Raw genomic sequence first — 23804 nt, 5'->3', positions numbered from 1 at the left:
CTCGGAAGAATAAATAGGAATAACTGAGTTTAGCGTCACATCGACAACGCTGTCATCAGAGACGGAGCACACGCTAGGATTACGAAAGTATGGAGAAGGAAATCTGCCTTGCCAATTTCTAAGGAACCATCCCGGCATTTGCATGAAGCGATTTAGGGAAGTCACGGAAAACCTAAATCTGGATGGCTGGTCGAGGATTTGAACTGCTTTCCTCCTGAATGCAAGTCCATCGTGCTAACCACTCCGTCACCTCGTTCGGTACACTCGAAGTAACGCACGGATGGAAGTCATATAAATCTTCGATCAATCTATGTACAGTCTTCAGTTTTTCTATTACGTGTCTAACACATTAACAAAATGTCACACTAACTAGTACGTTTTTGATACTGAAAATTATGCGTACTAAATTTCAGAAAGCGAACACTTCCTTTTGCCAAACACCATCATTCGAGACTATAGGTAGTTTTGTATCATCATCCCGGATAGATGTTGGACCCGCCAGGTTAGCAGAGAGCGCTAATGCGCTGCTTCCTGGACTAGGATCGAATCCGCTCGGCGGATTAACGACGAGAGCCGGTGTATCGGCCAGCCTAGATGTGGTTTTTAGGCGGTTTTCCACATCCCCCTAGGTGAAAACTGGGCTTGTCCCCACGTCTCGCCTCAGTTACGCGACTCGGAGACATTTGACACACATTCGCACTATTTCATGGTTTACACTAGACACAGACAGCTGGGGTACACTAATTCCGTCCCGGGGTGTAGGGGGTGGCGGCAGGAAGGTTATCCGCCCACCCTTCAAAATTAATCGTGTCAAATTCGTACTTAAATTTGCCGACACTGCTCACGATGCGGGACAAAGGCAGCAGCAAAAGAAGAAGACCCGCATCGATGTTGGATAGAGTGAATTTTTACACTCGCTCTGTGATATGTTCGAATTGTCTGCTGTGTATAAGCAATCGTACGTGGTTATCAGACTGTTTTCAACTGGCCGATCTTGGCTCTTCTGCGTGATTCACAAACCCGGCTAACTCGCGTTGTTTGTTTATATGCAGCAATGCACCTTTGAAGTACCGATAGAGTACGGGTGTCGCTGTGCTGATATTGCGTAAATTTTGAGCTATTCTTGAGTTTGCCCCGCTCGCACCAGCAACACGCCAAGCCAAGTCCAGCTGCGTTCAGATTATTTTCGGACTTCCAGTTAGCCGGTTAGTCACGGTAAGTGAGAGATGAACCTCTCATCGACGTCGAGTGCAATTCTTGTTGGACAAGGCTCCTGAAATAGAAAGACCGTGGCCTCGATGGGAAATTATCCGTAGGGAAAGCACGGGAAAATAAAACAGTTATGCCAAACAGAATACGCGCGTTGATATTCGGGAGGAGGACGTTCAGTACCTGATCGATTGTTCTTATTAAGGTTTTCACTGGTCATCTCGATTCGCTCATCTCTACAAGCGACAGGTAGTGCTTTTACACAGTTCACGGGTAACTGCTTGTCTTAAAAGAAAAGGTTCAAATGGCTCTGAGCACTATGGTCATCAGTCCCCTAGAACTTAGAACTACTTAAACCTAACTAACCTAAGGACAACACACAACACCCAGCCATCACGAGGCAGAGAAAATCCCTGACCCCGCCGGGAATCGAACCCGGGCGCGGGAAGCGAGAACGCTACCGCTCGACCACGAGATGCGGGCCTGCTTGTCTTATACAGGGTTTCACGCAATTCCTGTTACAAGCGTCTAGGGGAAGTGACGCACTCTCGCCTTAGAAGAGGACGTCCTTCGTCACGTGGAAGAGAACCTGACGACAAATATTAAAAAGATTGCCCATGCTGTGGGCTCCTGTGGAGCACACAGGTCACAGCTCATCGTCTTCGCTGTGTGCGTACTGTGAAGCGGGAGATTTGAAAGTGATGTATTTTAGATCGAAACCGTACATTTATGGGCATGGGTTCCTTATCAAAACATTATTAAGTCCTTTCTACAACTCCTAGAAGCCCGTAACAGGATTTGTGAAACACCCTGTATACACCTAGTCAAATTCAGCAGAACGTAGGATGGCAATCGCTCCGCAGAATTCCCACGATTCGTTTTGTGGATGACCTATATCGTATGTACAGTTTGGAAAGTGTGTATGCGTCCTTTGTATTTATTTGTCTACTTTGCATATACATTACCGTCTAAAAAGTGAGGAGATGCATATTCCGCTATTGTGATCATTACACAGTGGTTAAGACATATTTTCCTGAAACCTTACGGTGCGTATACGCTGCTTACAACGAGCGCTCGATAACAGGCAGCCTACGATCACGTTAAAAGTCTATCGCAGATTACGTATTGAATCCTGTTCTTTGGATACTGGGCAAGAAGAGGGCTTATAACTTAGCCGGCGAAACGTGACAAAATAAAAGCAATATGAAACAGAATTGTCTTTTAGCGATGATACAATTATTTGATTGTCTCGTCAAGCTAACGATGCTAATGTATCGTTTTTGTAGAGAAATGCGGTTAGCGTAACCCTATAAAAATCCCCTGCTAGAATACGTCATTGCTACGTATCTTACGTTTATTTTAGCAAATTTGGAAAAAAACGTGTACCGTGGGCCGAGCCATCTCCGCACTTTGCTGCTGGTCGAGTGAGCGGTAGCGTGTAAGCTCGTACGAGGAAGACGGCGGCGTTTTTATACGTGATGACCTGGAAATGCGACGAGACGCTGGTCGGCGCGAAGGTGAATGTCTGGGAGGCTGTGAGGTCAGGGCTCAGTAGGACAGCGGGACCGGTCGCACCGCTCGGCACCAGTCGCCGCTGCTCGGCGGCTTCCGGAAACACGGCGCGTCTGCCGCTTGCCTGCTGCCTGCTGCCGTTGCGGGAACCGGTCAGCTGCGCCTCAGCCGACATAAAAACGGAAAACGGAGCTTTCTCCGCGTAGTCGCTTGTAGAATGCACGACATTTGGGACCAAAGAAGAGTGGACCTATGGTATAAAGTGGATTGGCGTTCTGTAGGGAGCACCTTGTGGACAGATTAGCTCAACCAGTGGGCGCTGGCTTTCACGGCTTTTAGGCAGCAGTGTTAGGATCGGGTGCTGTCTTGTTACAAAACTAACTCATAGAATGAGGTGACGAGCGACAGAGGAAGTAAGTGGTTAAATCGTCTCAAAATGACGATACGCTTTTAAGTTACCTCGTATGAGGTGAACGGTCATTGTTATTATTTACTTTCCACATCAGAACAGATCTTGGGATGGTATGGCGATCAATATTTAACCGTTTCACACGCGTGGATATAGTTCCCTTGACTTTCTTGCGTAACACCATTCCAACGATGATGGGCGATGAAGGAACGTCATTGTAGAGGCTAGATTTGAATGCGATCCCTTGGCTTGGTGCAGCTGAACACAGAACTCAGGATGGCTATCGAACAATTCTTCAATCGTTTCTGGGGGTACGGAAGAGCCGACTGTACCACTGGTTCTGACAATCTACAGTGACCGTGCGCAACTAGGTCCAGTCGAATGGACCAACCAGCTTCATGCAGGCAGCAGTCGCCTGTATCGAGCGGGAATTTCCCTCGCAGTCTTATTCTTTCACCAAAGCTCGTACAGTGCCAGACTTGTGTACTATCGTAATAGTGCAAACTTGCTAAAGAACAAGCTGTATTGTCGTACTCCGAGCTGCTAGGTGTCATGACATAATCACTGGGATGTCTTCCAATGTCGAACCTACCGGTGAAGTTTGCATTAATTAATTCTCTGGGCTCCTTCGGGGGACATTATTCGAGTCCAAGAATGTATACTAAAAAGTTCACCGTGCAATATACATTATATTGTATTAACATTTACTGTGCTTCAGTTAGAGGACAGAGCGCGGGAATAACGAGCAAACCATAAAAATTTCAGTTTTTCCGAGAGTTACAACGATCGTGGCGAAATGCGCGATGTTTATGCCATAATTTGTTTAAACGTTTCCGTTTGGTTAAGAGGCTGTTTAATACCGACTTTCGGTAAAATAAACTTTTCAACTTTGTGTCTCTTCAAGAATTTTTGACCTTAAATCATATCTCTCTGGCTGCTTTTCGATTCGAAATTTTATTATTAATTGTGTTATTCATTTGATCGTGTTGCCATTAGTTTGCTAATAAAAGGCCGAAATTTTATTTTTAGAGTTTAAATGTGCTACACTGACCTGTCGTATTAGAATCTAGAAGTTAATGGTAGTTCCGAAAACTAGGTTCAGCTGGGAAATTATCAGAAATATGACTATTTACTAAATGCGACTTTATCGTGGCCGCTGATAGCTTACCTCGCCACGATAATGGCAAAAATTTTAGGAACAGTCCTACTTGTTCCTGTGACGTGAGAACATGAGTAGCCACAGCTTTGTGGGGGCCTTGCTGGCTGGGGCTGACCTTGAACCGACCGGGTGACCTTGACGGCACCCCTGTGTAAAGGCAGCTCCCCCTAAAGCCCGCATTCCCGTACCTGCAACGCTACGCCGAGTCCATCCCCTGTGCGCAACTCTGCTGGTCTCGATCAGCTGACGACGCCCCACACTGCATTATAGATGTCTACGGTCTGTGCGTCCCTCCTGCAGTACTTCCTGGCCACATCAGGCGAACGAGTCATACAATGAGATATGCTTTTAATTTGCAAAGAGAGCAAATTTCTGGAATGCAGGCTGGCAAGACATTTACTGCCGAGCATCTTGCACCACCAGCTTCTGTAAACTCTATCTGCACAGATTGAACAACTAATGAGATACTGAATCGTGGGTCGAGGCCGTAGTTTAAGACGTGTTCCTCCTGAAGCGATGTTCACTGTTATAACCATTTGGCCATTCATCTAGGTTCTTCACAAAGATTTGGTCCAAGTCTCAATAGGGACAAAAAAATTTCTTGAGAGTTCCTAACAAGGAACAATATTTATGGTTCGCTTTTCGCTGCGAACGGTTTGTAGTTAATTTTCGATCCATACAGCTCGTATGTTGTGTACTTGAATCCGTATACGTTTGGGGACCTCCAGATGACTTTCAAGTGCGTTCAACCACATTTGTTTCCATATGAGCCCTTCAGATACATTTCGTGTCTGTATGTTCCGAACGTCACCGTAGCCAGAAGACTAAATGGTAAGGCCACAATTGGCCATTTAAATCCGTTGATTTCCCTTGGCCTGAATGCTGTTGTGTCTTCTATGTTAAAACTGTTCAGCTCTTCGGCTATGCCTTCATTGCGAAATGACCTCGATTTGAATTGGGTATGGAAGTGCCTCCGGTATTTCCGTCACGCTGTTTGAACAAAACCTGTTTCATGATAAGCGGCAGAGTTTCATTCGTGCCATCTCCGGTAGTGTCTCGTCTTGATGAAATTTCGCCTCAATATAATTGGTGCATATTTTTAATACTTAAAGACAATTTTTCAATTATGTTGCATAGCTTCAGTTACAGTGTCAGGCAGTGTGAGGAATGACCATTTCACTACACTAATGATAAGTCGAAAGGAAGAAGGAATAGCTGGGCGGGGAAACATTTTTTTTCCCGAGTATATTGCCATTGTCTGGTATCAGAGAATTATCGGGATCCGGTTGGTTATAGGGGAATAACCTCAGCTGCCCTGTTGGCGTTAAAGTGCAGCGATGTAACGTGATACAAAGATCACGGGAGCTCAGGTCGCCGTTCCAGATCTACGTCCAAAAATCGTGACCGTCGCTTTCCCCGCCTCCAGGTCCCACCACACTTGTCACACGGAAGCTGGAGTCACGCCATCACAATTCTCGCTTTTCTCTTTCTCACGTACATGTTGCAAGAAGGAAACCATTAAGAAATGTGAAAGGGCTCACAGATTAGCACCGCATTCCTTATTTAGTATTTACTGTTTCGTACAGCCTCTCCTCTTTTAGCCATTGGAAACTCCTCCACATTTCGTGGACGTTTACGAATAGTCTACTGCTTCGTTTTCGCAGTTAAGAAATCGGCGACTGGATTCTAACGTGGGCGTACTTCTTTTGGAAGTGATGCACGTGAAGGACATCCCAAAAATGCGTTCACAGATCAAAACATCGTCGAAGTGGACAACACGGTGTCTGATGACCAGCGATTAAAGGCGGGCGAAACATTTCGCGGCGTGAGTATGTATTTCACTCGAAGAATAAACTACGAGGAAGCTTGTGAAAGACGGACATCGCATTAGTTGAATGTTGGCCAAAAGCAATTTCGAAATAGTTTCTCAGTCATGTTAACACCAGTTTAAAAAAGGTTTACGACGGATGAGATTTTAAGTCAAAATCGAAACACCAGTCGAAGCAGGCATAGTAGAGTTCTTCTGCCGGCGAGGTTATGACCAACGTTTGGCTACGAAAGGGAGTCTGCTTAATGATGTGTAACACAATAACTGCTGAAAATATTGTGTATATAGCTACTAATGCACAGTGCGTGGCGGACGGTACATCGTACCAGTAATGTACATTTTCTTCCCTGTTCCATTCTCGTATACAGCGAGGGAAAACGACTATCCATCTGTACGGCCCCATAATCTCTTCTATTTATTCTCGCTGTCCTTGCGCGAGATATATGTGGGTGGCAGCCAAATGGCCACACTGTAGTCTTCGAGTAAAAGTTACTAAATTACTTTCCAACGATTTCCATTCGAGTTCTCCGAGCATCTCTTTTATAATTTCGTATGGGCTAAACCGGCATGTTACGGTCCGTACGATCGTCTACTGATGTGGCTGAGTGCCGAACGCCTTTCGGAAATCTAGGAAGACGTACGTCTCTCGGAAAAATGAACTCGAGGAACATTCCCTTGTTCGCCAAATTTGGGACCTTGTGGCTCGCACGTATTATATTCCTCCTATCTGCTCATCGACACAAGTCCGAATGACGTTTTGAGTCGAGTAATTGATGATCCAGCATTCTTCAGATTTGAACTGAACTCACTGGAAAAACATTGTACGAAATACACAGGGCTAAAAACATAGTCTTTCGGGAGCAGGGCGAGAAATGTTTTATGTAGCGCATTACGGTCCGCTCGTATATTCGTAGCGAGCAGGCGATCTACGGAGATGCGGAGTGTCGGCTGCCAAATAGAGCAGGATCCCGATAGAGAGCACGGAGAAACGGTGGCCGTGCTTTCCTCGGCCGACCCCGTTGCGCCAGTCTGCCCGCGGTCGCTGCGCGCGCCACACCTCCACCACCGACCACTCCGCGGCTCGCCGCACCGCTGTGCTCGTAAGGTCTGTTTCTCGTCCAGCTACCACCATCGCTTGTCGTAAAGGAGGACTATTCGTCGAAGTCATTAGAGTAGTGGAACGCGTGCTGTGCTGAAAAGCGTAGGAGGAAAGAAATCCTGTGGCGTAAGATTCCGTCATCGAGCTTGAAGCGCTTCAGGGAAACCTATCCGAATGAGCGCGCGTGCATTTCAAACAGTTCCACCCCCCTAATCCGAGTTCGGCGACTTAACCACTGCACCACCTTCCTCTATCAGTTCATTCGGAGAAATTGTGACTATTTTCGTTGATGATCTACATCTTAAGGGACGCCTGCGAGCTATTCTTTAGAGTTTCTGGCACATCACTAACCCTTATCAATGCGTGACGAAAAACGATCCATAGGCAAACTTCATAATCATCACGAGAGACTGGCTCTATGAAACACACACAGGCGCGCGCGCGCGCACACACACACACACACACACACACACACACACACACACACACACACACTTCGAAACAGACCGGCAAGAGTTTCTATACTTAGCTTCATAGTGTCCAAAGTACGTGTAACTCGTAACCAATACCTCATCTCGGTCCGACACACAGTTTTAACTTTTCAGATATAGTCGAATATCGCGTACTTTTGGACTCATACTCAGAAAATAACGTGTAGTGTTAGGAAGTACTTGCCATACGAATTCGTTTAGTAACTTCAGTAATCCGATGGTTGCTGTTGCTGTTTCCAGTATGTGTTGAATATGTCGCTTGATCTGGGGTAGCCGGCCGGGGTGGCCGTGCGGTTCTAGGCGCTTCAGTCTGGAACCACGTGACCGCTACGGTTGGAAGTTCGAATCCTGACTCGGGCATGGATGTGTGTGATAACCTTAGGTTTAAATAGTGCTAAGTTCTAGGGGACTGGTGACCACAGATGTTAAAGCCCCATAGCGCTCAGAGCCATTTGAACCATTTTTGATCTGGGGTATGAGTCTGATGCGATTCCCAAATGTAGAAAACAGTGCTCTGTGCGTCTATCAAACATTTGTTACATTGTTACTGTTGCGAAATAAGGAAACTGAAGCCGGCAGGAAACCGCTCCGTATCGTATTCCGTTTCTAAGCAGCGGCATGTTTTCATTACTCAGAGATGTAAAACAGGAATCTCAACAATGTTTACCAAACAGGTATGAAGAATCACAAAAAAAGGGGAAAACACTGAGTATCTAGTGGGCGTGGTAAACTTCGCTCCCATGGCTGGCTACGTTTTGCGATGCAAGAATTAGTTAATAAATGTTCTGCCCACGTGAAACGGTAAGGTTGCATTGTGGCACAGCCGATGATGAATGCCTTCGGATTACATGTTCATTCACAGACATGTCTCACCTTATAGGAAAATCACTTGCTCATACTCCGTGCTGTGCCAACAAAAAAATGCGCGCTTCCGTCATGTCCTACATTTATGTTATTTGTACTATCTCTAAAGACCTCGATGTCGACGGGATTAAGCCTCTTTCCTGTTTCTGTGCTTGAAGTTGCCGCCTTACGATTAGGTTGTGTTGGCAGAATGAAGATATTTTCGAAATCCTGGTTTAACTGAAATCGAATTGTCTGTGAAATTAAAAATCTGCCTCGTGTTCAATGCACGAGGTAATTAGGAAACTTATAACATTTTTTGTGGCTCCAGTTCGTAACATGGCGTTCGTTGACATACCATGCTATTGAAAAATATGGCACCCATTGCTTTTTAAGCACTCTGTTGCAATGCATTAAATCAATATAGAATTGCACAGGAAGATTAGGGAGTTAACACCGTGGCAATATATGTCATTTGGGTGTTGTGTGCTGTCCTTAGATTAGTTAGGTTTAAGTAGTTCTAAGCTCTAGTGGACTGATGACCATAGATGTTAAGTCCCATAGTGCTCAGAGCCATTTAAACCAATATATGTCTTTGCAAAGAGAAGGCTTCTTGTTTAAGGATGGACCAAGCACTCGTGCGGGCATTAGTTTTCCGATTCACAGAAAATACAGGAAAACAAAATGTGGATGACTGAAAGGGGGATACGAACCCATATCCTTAATCTCTGCAATACCTCACTTGATCCTAGTAAAAATGGAGCGGGGAAAGTGTTATATGTGATCTCATTGCATTGGGTAAACGAGGGTAATGAAAATTCTCAACCTCAGCTGTCCTAATACAACTAGGAGCAGCTATTTTGTTCTGTTACATTTTGCACTGGGTGTGCAATGCCTGATACTGTAAATGTTCGTAAATATTTATTGTTCACATCTGAGGAATAGAACTTCAGAAAGATTAATGGTAAAGTAATCAGCGCGCGTGAATGGCATTAAAATGTAGGGGTACGGTTGCAATTACAAAGCTGATGTGCCTCTTATTGTTTCGAGTCTGCCAAGTGAAAGAAGTAACTCAATAATTTTAGCACGCTGTGGCCGTGATGAATTGACCAACCTAAAGATAAAGAATCCACGAATACTTCCTGCGTTCCTATCTGTTTGTACGTGCATACAAGTCAACGTGCGCTGTACCAGATTGCGCACTTTGTGTGTACTGGACGAGCACAGCAGAAGTTCTCCCGCTTCCTAAATATAAGGCGTCACCACCACCTTCCGTCGCTTGCGAAGACGCTGACTCTGTGAAGTGTCCCACGCGTTCTACGCAGCATTTTAACTTCGACTGTAGCAAATCTAATCGTGAATGCCCAATATAGTAATTTTATGTGGTGTTTCATGTTGGTAGGTGTTACTACATGGATGTTTCGTTTTGCAGACTCTTCATACGAGAAGGCTTGTCGGCGGGGCAGCGCTCCAGCTACCCCCGTTCTCAACAGCCGGGGCTTGGAGCTAACGCCATCTAGGCTTGTGGTGAGTACTCAAACAGCATGTCCAGCGAAGGAATCGCTGATTTCAAAATTAAAATTCGTACAGATTTTACAGTGAACATGTCGTTTGTTGCACAATATTTATACAGTAGTTTCGAAATAGTTCGAGAAGCTGCTAACGGACAGCGCTATAATTCACAATACGTAGTGCCTATAAATAGTTCGCTGGAGCTCAAATGGATCAGTTCCATCTTTGAAACGTGAAAAGAATTAGCGTACCGAAGAAAGAGGTTGCAAAAATGTATTTCATGGAACAACGTGGTTTCCTAGTACTGAAGTGCCACAGGTTAGAACACAGTCCTACGGCAATAAAGTGCAGTTTTCGAACGGGATTTAATTTTCGGAAAGGAGCCGATGCGAAAACCATTCGCAAGCTCTTCGCCAAATTCCAATGGACGGGCAGCGTGGGAAATGCTTAGCGGCTAACGTTGGCCCCAGACAAAACGTAATTTCTCATCAAAATGTCGCCACGTTTTCTGGAAATACTCAGCAAAAGCCAAGGAAATCCGCCGGAAGAATTGCAGCACAGACTGATTTGATGCGTTCCAGCACGCAGAAAATATTGAGACACAGTCTACACACGTTTACATCAAAACCCAAAGCCGCCAGCTTTGGGACAGAGGGCTGCCTTTGTGAACCAGATTCTTCCAATGAATGATAATGAAGGATTTTATGTTGGCTGCGTCTGGTTCACAAATGAAGTACACTTCCACCTATAAGGAGTCGTGAATAAATAAAATTTGCTATTTTGGGGTTCTAAAAAGCCTCATTTGTGTGAAGCGAAGCCGGCCAAGGTGGCCGAGCGGTTCTAGTCCGGAACGGCGCGACTGCTACGGTCGCAGGTTCGAATCCTGCCTCGGACATGGATGTGTGTGTGATGTTCTTAGGTTAGTTAGGTTTAAGAGTTTCTAAGTTCTAGGGGACTGATGACCTCAGATGTTAAGTCCCATAGTGCTCAGTGCCATTTGATTTGGGTTTTGTGTTCAGATATCAATTGAGGTTAAACTACGCTATTCTATGTCTTCACATTTAGCACAATTTCCGCCTCTCCGCGAAAAATTTCACTACACCCACTGACAAGTCCTACATTACTGTCCTTGCGTTTTAAAAAATCTCCAATGTCCTTACTTAGCTAGATGTAGTGCTGTTGCGCTGGACCCTCGTTCAGGAGAACAGCAGCCATTGAGATTTAGGTTCTGCGTGATCTCCGTAAATCGCTCAGTGAAAATGCCGGGACGGTTCCACTGAAAGAACACGTTCCATATCCCTGTCTAAATCCGAGCTGATCTCCAGTGGGTTCGTCGTTGACGGGATCTTTAACCCATTCGGGTGCCCTTACAGAAAGGACGTCGTCCCATTTATAAAAACTCGTTATGTGTTTCAGTTAAACAGTAGATCAAATACAACAGCGTGCTGGGAAGTTAGGCCACCGAACTTTTTATGAGAAAACTCTCAAAGCTTTTTAAATAAAACAAACGTTATTGATATTCTACATCTGTATTCATTCTTCATGGCTACATTTTTTGTGACCCACTGCCACTAGACGTCTTCAAATTGTAGCGTGTAACATGGCGGCGTGTAACGTAGCTATGTCAGTATTTGGGGAACAGCTTTTGAATTCGAAGAGTTCGTCCAGATATGGAGCACCATCTCCATCAGCATGACAATGTCACACACGAGCACAGTGACATCTGTAACAGTCCCGACTTGGCCCCCATCCGATTTTCACCTGTTTCCAAAACTTAAAGAACACCTTAGAGAACTTCCCTTTGATAGTGATGAAGCGGCACAGGTAGAGGTGTGGTTGTGGCTCCGCCAAGTGTCAGACATTCTATAGCGACGGTATCAACGAACTTGTCTCTCGTTGGGAGAAATGTGTTCGTCGTCTCGGTGACTGTGTTGAGAAATTAATATATAGATATGAAAAATAAAGATGTAGAATGTTAATGAAGTTTGTTATATTTAAAAGCTTTGAGAGTTTTCACCTGAAAAACTGGGAGACCTTACTTTTCAGCACGCCCTCTTACTTAAGTGTAGTAACAATACAAATAAAAGTAATACCTATGTGTAATTATTGAAACCCGTTTCATCTGTATCTTGAACCTTAAGTGAAATATTAAACATTCACGTCACGTGAAACACCTTGTAAATCCCAGAGCGCATTAAAGGAAATATATAGTTTCAATTAGAGCCTGATTCTACCTGGGAGCAGTTCGAGTGAACGGATTCCGTTCCTTGCTTGAAGTTCCCCCTTGCGTGTGTCTATCCTAGCAGCAAAGTGGACAGACTGCAGACTTTTTTTCTTTTTTTCGTTTCTCTCTTTGTCCTGCATGACCAACGTAGCTTTTGGTTGCGCTCTGAACCTATATGTCTAATATGTAGTAACAAGTCGTCGTTGTGGCATTCGTTTATGTCAGTCTGTGTCCGTACGATCTGCGGATTTACAGTCTGATGGGATGTTGTGCACAAGTTTACAGAAGTAGTTGAATTTTTTTTTCTGTAGAGAGGTTATATCCAGAGCTTATGTCCTTAATCGTGTTCTATATTTTTTGACCTCGCACGCAGCAGTTATCGCTGTTGGACGAAGAATAAAGTCGAGTGACGCGGCGCCTAGAAACTACCGTTTGCATGTCTTCGTTGACGTTTCACCCAGTGACGCATTTTTGAGCTTCTGAACTTCAAACATATTTCAATACTAGATGGAGTGTCTGAGGTCGTCCTCTTGTAATACGCAGTCCTTTTCTTCTGCTTCTCCAGTGCGCCCCCATCCTGTACGACATGAGTAGTGTGTACCGACGTGAGTCACGTTCTTAAATGGTGAAACACATTTCTGTGGTCCAGGCAATCATCTTCACACAGTCATAACAAATTTCGGGTTTCGCCCAAGAGACCAGGAAAATACGTAAATTAAAAGCGAAGATTAACTTTTTTTGTAATGTTCCGAAACTCAGTATTTCGCTCGCCTCGAAAGTTACGAAATCTGTAATTACTGACCAGTTCAATTGTTTTTCCTCTGACCACATAGCGATCGTGCACGAAGTAATAAATTGTAATAACTCATTCGAGGCGCTATTCTATATTACAAAATGAAAGCCGTAGCTTCCAGTAACCGAGTTAGATTCATTATTGAAATCAAGTGAAAAGAGTTGTAGGAAGAAATAGCGAACTAAATGCAAGTTAGGACGAGTTGTGACGCGACTAGAATAAACTGCCTCACAGTGTAGCAGGTTATATCATGAAATGAGCCTTAGTGAAAGCCATAACTGGATGCGACGTCTCCGCCTGTCGTAGGTTGGCAGTAAGTGAAGAGCTGAAACGAACTCGGCGACGCTCAGGAGATTTGAAACCTCGGCAGGCTGGTAAGCTTCTTTGCTGGGTTTCAGCGCCTCCCGCTGCACCGTTTCCGGCACATGTACTCGCCTTAGGAACAAAAAAATAACATCTAGTTCACCACCTGCCAGCAGATACTGGAAACATTTCCTTCCTACAGAATAAGAGGGACACTGTAGCTCTCTTAAAGAATGTTCCAGATGCGGTAGCCTCGCAGCGTTAGTCATTGAGTGATGATAATGTACTAGTATACTTTCGCAAAAATAAACTCACATTTAGTTCCACTCTACACAATCCACTTGTGCAGTGTTCAATGTTGTTGGGAAATTCACCCACACGAAGGCTTTGTCTGAATTCTAGCAGGTGATATACTGCCTGTAAGCGTTTTAGTCCGCTAGATTTTGTCGTTGTCGAATAGGAATAGCAGTACCAAGTATTTCTATAATATAAACTAAAACACGTTTTCATTACTTATGAGAAACTAGGGCTTAGTATTTCGATGGTGTGTTGTGAATGATAACGAGGAAGTACTGCAAGGTCACCTAGTGCAAGAAGTCCGCAAAATTGCTTTCTCTCTTGTTACCTCATGTATGGAGTTACTTTACTAACTGATTTCGTTTACTCGAAATACGGTTACGATGTGGAACGAGTCAGCTTACAGGCTTTTGATATATGTATCTTTTTTTTCATGCAAGCCCAACCTTTTCATTCGCAAACGAATAAATAAGTCTACAAAAATGGAAAATAAATTTGGTTGCGGTCTTTTTCCCTACATGCACTAAAAGGTTATAAATTGCTGTGTGTTAATGGATTACCAGGAGTTGTCAACAAGGAGCATATTCAGTTTAGTTTTAAACGTGACTTTGCTCTCTATCACGCAGTTTACATCACTGCGTAGGTAATGGAAAAATTTTACAGCATAATTCGCAACTATATGGCCCAAATTCAGTATTAAAGAAGAGCAATGAAGTTTTTTCTTAGTGTTGTATTTATAGATTTTATAATTCACTTTGATCTCTGATACATTACTTTCAGTATATTTCGTGACAAATATATATGTACTGTGAAGCTGCAGTTAAATAGCCCAACTCTTAAATAAGGTGACTACGAAATGAACGGGGCCGAATACCATATTTTATTGATATGGTACGACTTTATTCAATATAAGCTTTCTTTCTAAAAGAAAGGATGGCATAATACTAGCGGTCGCGCGGTTCCAGACTGAAGCGCCTAGAACCTCTCGGTTACAGGGAGGCCGGCGTACCTAACGACTTCCGAAATTGATAACACTATGTTCTTCTTCGAAGTTAACGTGCGGGCTTGTGCAGAAAGCTTTCAAAAACGTTCTTTGAAAACATTCATATATATTATATTGTCCGCCTTTTAAGACTTGTAATAGCAGTATCATGCAGCAGCTTTGGTCCGATCAAATTTCTCATGTGACCAAGCATTCAGTCATGAGCGTCATTTTCCTTAAAGACCTATCTATATTTTCTCTCTCATCGTCGTAATATTTTTGTAGCTCAGGTTCATTCGACTTTCCTGGGCGACAGCCTGTGAAAAATATTATGATTTCTCATCTGCGTTTTTCGTATCCGAGACTCAGTCTGTTCAGCATTTGCGCTTTTGTCCTACTGGATCGCTGAAAAAACACCCTGATGTCATGAGCAGAGTTGAGGCTTCATAACCTACTATCGCATAACGGTTATCGCTAGTTCCAGTTGCGCGCTTTCATCACAACACTCATTTGTATGCCCCTCATGAATTGTATGCTGTTATCTAAATTTAGGAACGGCTAGAGACTCGTTCAGAACCACCCAGCCATTTCTTTGATTATTCAAATGAACACAAATCGTTAAGTGGGAGGGCGGGGGTAGACATATTCCGAAATGACCAGTCGATATAATTTTGAACTTACGTCTGTGACTATTTAACTTTACCCTTTCAACTAGATAGTATCCTCCTGCTAAGCTATTTATTTCTAGTGGCAAAACTGTAAAGTTCGTAATCTGCTCCGAAACAAAAACAAAAAAAAAAAAAAATGGTTCAAATGGCTCTGAGCACTATGGGACTTAACATCTATGGTCATCAGTCCTCTAGAACTTAGAACTACTTAAACCTAGCTAACCTAAGGACATCACACAACACCCAGCCATCACGAGGCAGAGAAAATCCCTGATCTCGCCGGGAATCGAACCCGGGAACCCGGGCGTTGGGAAGCGAGAACGCTACCACACGACCACGAGATGCGGGCTGCTCCGAAACAAACGGAAGGAAAAGAACGTGAGTTTTTAGAGCTTTGCAACAGTTATATATCATGGTTGGCATAACACTTTAAATATTTAAACTAGCTGTTCCAATGACACAAATGAAATTAGTTAAACCCAACTTATCTGGCACTGAGGAAATGCACTCGCAGTCATAATAGCCTAATTTTCAAAATGGTTTGTTAGGTTTACTACGATGCTTTAAAGACTGGGCTGTATTTGGGAGTCCGCGATGTAGGTATGATTTCTCGAAGAAACTGATTTTCAAAATTTGAGAAATACTGTACTGAACTAATATTATTAAATGAGAGAGATTTCACTTTGGCCGTTTCAGGAATTGACGGACATATTCTGGCAGTTCCCTATTTCTGTCCAGAAAGCCGCCACTTCCGGGATTCGGCAAAGGGCAGTGGCCTCTAATCGAATGCGCCCAGAGGGTTAATGACAAGAGCCAGTGTGCCAGTCAGCCTCGATGTGTTTTTAGGCGACAAGGTTAATACTGTGCTGGTCCGAAAATGCTGCTCAGTTACACGATCCGCAAACATTTAGGTAACATTAGCACACTTTCTCATTGCTTAACACTAGATGCAGACAGGTGGGGCATCCCTCTACCACTAACATTGCCAATCCAAAAATTATCATACTGGCCCCTTAAAGGTATGGGATAATAGTATAATGACCAGGGAAAAGAAGACTCATTTTTGTCCAGAAATCCGTATGCCATAATTGTGGGACAAATTCGATTTTATGGCATATAGACATACAGTGCACTACGAGTTACACACGTGGTGAGATGGAAAATTGATTGCTACAAGCACTGCTACTAGAGTTCTACGGTTGAATACATTTTGCAGTGTTTAACTAATAGCAGGTTGGGTGCATTGTGCTGGGAAGGTCCTTTATCATGGCAAGTGCTAGTAAAATTCTTTAAATAGATGTGGGACATCATGAAATGATGCGTATCATGTCATCGGTTTGTACTACGTTTTGAAAGTTATGTGCCGCAAAAAAGAGAACAGGAATAAATACTCGAGAAATATTTCTGTCTTCAAAAAAGTTGTCATTCGCCCAACCATCAAGGACGAAGGTACAAATAAACGTCAGAAAATTCTGTGCCCATTTGGAAATACATTTTGTGTCATCGATCCATAAATACACTCACGAGAAACTGAATCACACACACCTAACCAGTAATGGTAGCGCCCATTTTCGCCCCGATGAAGACGGCAGACGGCGATGCGTCGTGACACGACTCCACAATACACGTTAGGGAGTTGTTCTGCTACGTGACTGAACAAATCGCGGATATTTGTCCCAGCTGGGTGCAAGGGCCATGTATCTCGCTCACTGCTATTCCAGATGTGTCGTCGGGGCTGTGATTAGTGGCCTTACGAGGGGAGAAGTGGGGCAGAAGAACCACACAAGAATCCTCATGTCTGTGAAGTGTTCTGCAGCGATGGCGTGGCCCCTGCCTTGGCTCAACGTACAGGTAGAGAAACAAACGGATGCACATGACGAGCCAATAGGTTCCTGTATTGTTCGCCGGCGGACGTGTTAGGGTCGTCATTTCGTCCACTATTTTCTTTAAATGTGAACTGTTGGCAAGTGGAATGTACCGTGCTTACAGTGTTTAATCTTTGCAACCTGTGACGTGGGATAAGCACAGGAGCTCGTGTAGGCAAGGACGTTTCTAGGCCCATCCGCCCCCAGCTTGAAGTTGGAATTCAGTAGTTATTTGAAAATGTGTTGAGATTTCAATTGGATCTCAGGACTACTACGAAAAAACATTTCGTAGAATCTTAATTCATTGTGACATCTACCACATCAAAACATATAATTTTAAAAATATCAAACATTTACAGAAAATGTAATTGCGTAGCCGGCCGGTGTGGCCGAGCGGTTCTAGGCGCTTCAGTCTGGAACCACGCGACCGCTACGGTCGCAGGTTCGAATCTTGCCTCGGGCATGAATGTGTGTGATGTCATTAGGTTAGTTAGGTTTAAGTAGTTCTAAGTTCTGGGGGACTGATGACCTCAGATGTTAGGTCCCGTAGTGCACAGAGCCATTTGAACCATTGATTTTTGTAATTGGATATTTACAAAATCAGTTCAAATGAGGGCGCAAATGAACACGCGATTCACTCATGTAAGACGGTTGTGTTGCTCATGCTTATATGTAAAATAAAATGAGTAATATATTAGCCCTGAGAACAAACTATCTTAGTGATGAATGATGGTGCTCTCAGCCTTCAGCACCCCTTGTGCAACCATTGCATCTCAGAGTAGGGCTGCCTGAGCAATAGTGAGTAGCTGGTTATGGATGCGACGTCAGCTCTCAGTTGTTATTGTCCAGCAGCTATTTGCGGGACTGTGGTGGTCCTCTTCTCTGCTCTTACTGTTCTTACAGTCGACAGCTATCCCTGTCATTAATACATTGTTAACCACTGCATTTGATTGAGGCAGTGATGTTTTCCTCAAACCGAAAACTGGCGATCCACACTTAACAATGTGGCCCAGTGTCTGCTGGACTACGAGCACCCAGAATCTGGTCACAATCAAATGCCTCTTGTCCATCTTGGGCAGTAGGGCGTCCGATGACATCCCAGTCACTTGACCGGCATAACTATTCCATTCGCCGTAGCGACAGAGCCACTCTCTCTGCATTTCAACGGGGATCTCTTATCCAGTTGCTCATGCATTTAGTATTCCAGAAGTATAAGAATTTAATCAACATATTTTGGGTACTGCGGTAATCCTTAGCGCTGTTTGTGTTGGGTATTTTATTCTGTAGTTGTCAGTATGATATGATGGATCAAGTTAAAATGAAATTTTGAAACTGAGTTGTACTTCAAAAAAGTACAAAAGTTCGCCAGAGTAGTAACTTTTAGAAACTTTACGGCATATACCATGATCTCGAATCATAGGAACTTCTAGTCCAGTGGAATGGAAACGGGAAATAAATCTAAAGGGAAGTAGTTAATTTAACGTTTCGTCGACGGCAAAGTTGTTAGAGACAGTGCAATAGCACAGTTGGTGAACAGGCTGTAGCTTGTTGAAAAATTTGTGTTGGCAAACAGGGCCTGCCCTCCCTCCTCCCCTCCCCCCCCCCCCCCCCCCCCAAAAAAAAGTGTTGTTAACCATCCCGCTCAACTCACAGGTTATGTCTGTTGTCGTGACACACTGTCGATATTGTTCTCCGAAGTAGTCTGTGCCTTAGCCGATGATCGATGTCATTTTGTCTTGGAAGTTCTCAATCTGTGGAGTAGGAACAGACCCAGTAGGGGTCTCACTACCAACTTTTACTTAATGCTACGACCATTCTGATGCATCTCCGTATTGGCTGGTTATCAACTTCTCGTAGAGCCTGCTTACTTTGCTTTACTTCGCTTCTTCGTGTCCGGAAACCAAATCGTAGTCTTTCAGCAAAGTAGCGTGCCACGTCCAGGGCTTCTTTCTTGTCCAGCCACAGATGGTCGACTTTGCATCTGGAGGGAAAATTTGGACAGGCCAGGAGGTGTACCATGTCTCGCAGAGTACCACAATCGCACTTGTCGTCACCGCATTACAGTGGCCCCTCCTGCTAATATAGACCGGATATATTCTCGATTTGGTCTATCCACGTACTCGCTGCACTTCCCTTCGGTCTCTTACCCTCTGTCTTCCCTTCTGTGATTATTTTCTCTAGAATTTCTCCAACTCTTCTCACAATATGGCCAGAAAACTGGAGAATTTTTTGGTTGATGGAAGAAGAAAGATGCCTGGAGATAGTGAATTGCTTAATGATGGACACATTTTTCATTCTTTTGGTTCATTTTATGTGCAGCATCCTGTGCCAGCACCAGAGCTGAAATTCATCAAAACGCTGTTTGCTCTGGCCTTAAGGGTCCATGTTTCCCAGCCACAAAAGGAGACACAAAACACCAGTGTTTCAGATAACCAGACCTTTGTGGTGTTTGTTATAGTTCTGTTCGTAGCCACTCACCCTAGTGTGACCCGTCATCTTATCTCATCTTCACAGTTTCCCGTGTCACAGATGGTTACCCGAGATGATGAAAGAATGTGTGACTTCCACTTCCTGTGACTCGACCTGTGAGTAGAACCCGTGCTCCTCGATCAATTATCACGAGTTTGGACTTACTGAGATCGGATTCCTAATGCGTGTGATAGACTGATGTCGATTACTTTTGTTAGTAGCTCAGCAAGTTCATCTCTGCTATTGCCTATAGCATGGTATCATCAGTAAATCACATGTTGTTAGTAGTTCTGCCACCAATTGAGATGCTGTTAGTCCAACCGTGAAGAGCATTCCTAATGATATGTTAAGTTGAGGGGATTAGAACACAACCCTTTCTGACGCCTTTTGATACACTGATAAAATCAGATGCACCACAATCTGTTGTCACAGCTGTGAGGTTGTGTGGACTTCTGATCTGAGCTCTTAAGTGCATTAGGACATCAAATTCTGCAAACACTAGCCACAACTTCTCCCAAACAACACAGTCAATGCATTCTTACAATCAAGGAAACAGATGAAAACAGGAACACAGAACTGTCAAGATTTCTCAGTTATTTGTTGTATGTTGGGAATCTGTTCACGAGTTCCTTTCCTTTCAACAAAACCTGCTTGTTCTGTGGATGTGTGAGACTGAATACATGGCTTCAAATGCAGCACAATGAATGCAGCACATCAGCACATTCCTGCCACATTTTTTTCATCGTCTCCCTAGGTATACAGTCTAAATGAGGAGATTTATAGTTCTTCACATGTTGAATTGTGTTCTGTTTCACTACATAAGAGTGTAGTCTCCAACATAAGTTGATCAACCACTTGACAGACCATGCTGTTGTTAATTCCAGAACACAGCGTTTCACAGTAATCTTTCCACTTTGCAGTGGCATCTCATGGGGTTGCCATCCTCATTGTCTACCGCCCATGTATGAGGATTAAATTCACTGGTGATGCTTTGACGAGATCACGCACTCGACTGTGATTGTGATGTTCCTCTATCTAATTGCAAATGCTGTTAATGATGTGTGACCTGTCCTTCCTACAATTCTGTTGTATTTCTCTGCATAGGTTGTTATATATGTATTGATCATGGGTTGTGTGAATACCAGTTTTCTTCAGATATTTCTCTCTTCAGCTAATTGTAGTGTGGACTGTGATATCCAAGGATATTTAGCACTTCGTGATTGTTCTGAAGTTGGAAGTGATGTTTTTGTCCTTCAAAATGGATGCATGACTCTCCAAATATGGGGAAAATTTCTACTGTACCCTATACAGTACAGTGCAGCCACAGTGTCCAGCATAGGGACAGAGAAACAATTAAAATCAGTAAATAGAGGAAAGGCCGCTGGCCCTGATGGGATACTAGTTCGATTTTACACAGAGTACGCGAAGGAACTTGCGTCCCTTCTTGTAGCGGTGTACCGTAGGTCTCTAGAAGAGCGCAGCGTTCCAAAGGATTGGAAAGGGCACAGGTCATCCCCGTTTTCAAGAAGGGACGTCGAACAGATGTGCAAAACTATAGACCTATATCTCTAACGTCGATCAGTTGTAGAATTTTGGAACACGTATTATGTTCGAGTATAATTACTTATCTGGAGACTACAAATCTACTCTGTAGGAATCAGCATGGGTTTCGAAAAAGACGGTCCTGTGAAACCCAGCTCGCGATATTCGTCCACGAGACTCGGAGGGCCATAGACATGGGTTCACAGGTAGATGCCGTGTTTCTTGACTTCCGTAAGGCGTTCGATATAGTTCCCCACAGTCGTTTAATGAACAAAGTAAGAGCATTTGGACTATCAGACCAATTGTGTGATCGGATTGAAAAGTTCCTTGATAACAGAACGCAGCATGTCATTCTCAGTGGAGAGAAGTCTTCCGAAGTGAGAGTGATTTCGGGTGTGCCGTAGGGGAGTGTCATAGGACCGTTGCTATTCACATTATACATAAATGACCTTGTGGATGACATCGGAAGTTCACTGATGCTTTTTGCAGATAATGCTGTGGTGTATCGAGAGTTTGTAACAATGGAAAACTGTACTGAAACGCAGGAGGATCTGCAGCGAATTGACATGTTGTGCAGGGAATGGCAATTGAATCTCAGTGTAGACAAGTTTAATGTGCTGCAAATACACAGAAAGATAGATCCCTTATCATTTAGCTACAAAATAGCAGGTCAGCAACTGGAAGCAGTTAATTCCATAAATTATCTGGGAGTACGTATTAGGAGTGATTTAAAATGGAATAATCATGTAAAGTTGATCGTTGGTAAAGCAGATGCCAGACCGAGATTCATTGGAGGAATCCTAAGGAAATGCAATCCGAAAACAAAGGAAGTAGGTTACAGTATGCTTGTTCGCCCACTGCTTGAATACTGCTCAGCAGTGTGGGATCCGTACCAGATAGGGTTGATAGAAGAGATAGAGAAGATCCAACGGAGAGCAGTGCGCTTCGTTACAGGATCATTTAGTAATCGCGAAAGCGTTACGGAGATGATAGATAAACTCCAGTGGAAGACTCTGCAGGAGAGACGCTCAGTAGCTCGGTACGGGCTTTTGTTAAAGTTTCGAGAACATACCTTCACCGAAGAGTCAAACAGTACATTGCTCCCTCCTACGTGTATCTCGCGAAGAGACCATGAGGATAAAATCAAAGAGATTAGAGCCCACACAGAAGCACACCGACAATCCTTCTTTCCACGAACAATATGAGACTGGAATAGAAGGGAGAATCGATAGAGGTACTCAAGGTACCCTCCGCCACACACCGTCAGGTGGCTTGCGGAGTATGGATGTAGATGTAGATAGTCATAATCTATCAACTACTGATCTCCTCTTGAAGTGACCAGGCTGCTTCTGCGTCATTACTCCTGGATAATTGTGCACTTTGAAGCACCATACTGTGTGAACTGCTGCAAGAGGTATTCATTCTCATCTTTTCAGGAACCATGCTCGATTAACTGTGCACTTGGTTGGGAAAACAGTAGCGCTAGACTACTGTACAGTGGTATGACAAAGGACATTAATGTTTGTCGATGACTGGAAGAGAGATCTTGCGGTATGTTTTTCCCGCTGCCCAACTACAATTGTCTAATGATTAATAATTTCATGTGGCACGATATTCTCTAGCGGTTTTTTGGATGTAGATATGATGAAATTATGCATCGACTGGTGTTCAGCAGGACAACCTCAAAGCGTCACTTGTATACTAGTTCCTTTTTATGCCCAAACCATAAAGTTGCTGACTGGAGAAACTGTATGAGGCTAAATAATCTATTTGTTCTGTTACTTGGTCATTGGTTATGTGTAGTTAGTAACAGGTAGTCAGAGGAATATATAAGCCCTGCATACACATGTAAATCACAAAACATGACAGTAAATGAATTTCACTAAGTAATTGATGAAAATCTGTTAACTGCTTCCTGCATAATAACCTTAAGTCACTCAAAATTTTTCAGTACTCATAATCAGCAAAGACTGAGTATGTAGATGCATTTCAGTTTATTTTATTTTTCATTATTCAGTTAAACTGATGATAATGATTTAAGGCATTCAAGCTAGCATATACATTACAAGAAGACAGATATTTAGTTTATAGGCAGTACTCGTTTGAGCTACTATAAGAAATATATCAAAGTCTATATTTCAAACTCTGTTTCTGTTTTCAGAATTTCTTCTCCAAACGTTCATTTCGATCCAATCCACTAAAGAGAACTAAGAGTGTCACAAAACTAGAGAGGAAGAGGGTTGTTGATGCTGAAGGGTAAGTACTGCACATTGAAAAGTTTTACTCTCGTTTTTGCTTTATAGCCAAGAATTCCCAGGAATGCAATGCAGCAATTGGGAAGTGTATTTTAAGGGATATTGCATCTCAATTACAGGGTATGTGGACCACCACGACTACGTACAAGTCGCTCTCACGAGTCACTCCTGTCAGGACAGAGTGTTATGCAAACTCTGGACCTCGGTGCTGGACCTGTCGAGATGAAGTTGTTGCACCCATCTGTGTTGGGAAGAGATCACTGCTTCCAGGTCTGTCCACAATAGTGCTTTCTTGATCTCCTCTATACTCTTTTAACAGAAAATGGTTTTTGTGTTACATTTCT

General features: G+C 43.6%; 1 protein-coding gene across 7 annotated transcripts in view; it reads left to right on the top strand.

The window, feature by feature from the left end:
* LOC126299587 (ras GTPase-activating protein raskol-like) overlaps positions 1 to 23804 on the top strand; it is a 703968-nt gene that overhangs the window by 656868 nt on the left and 23296 nt on the right. For all 7 annotated transcript variants that reach the window (XM_049991602.1, XM_049991601.1, XM_049991599.1 and 4 more), the window contains 3 exons: positions 9983 to 10077; positions 23367 to 23461; positions 23580 to 23730. In XM_049991602.1, coding sequence (XP_049847559.1) covers positions 9983 to 10077; positions 23367 to 23461; positions 23580 to 23730 — 341 coding nt within the window. The remainder of the gene's footprint in view (positions 1 to 9982; positions 10078 to 23366; positions 23462 to 23579; positions 23731 to 23804) is intronic.

This window comes from Schistocerca gregaria, chromosome X (genome assembly GCF_023897955.1).
Source record: "Schistocerca gregaria isolate iqSchGreg1 chromosome X, iqSchGreg1.2, whole genome shotgun sequence".
Classification (NCBI taxonomy): domain Eukaryota; kingdom Metazoa; phylum Arthropoda; class Insecta; order Orthoptera; family Acrididae; genus Schistocerca; species Schistocerca gregaria.
This window is presented reverse-complemented; position numbering and strand designations above follow the sequence as displayed.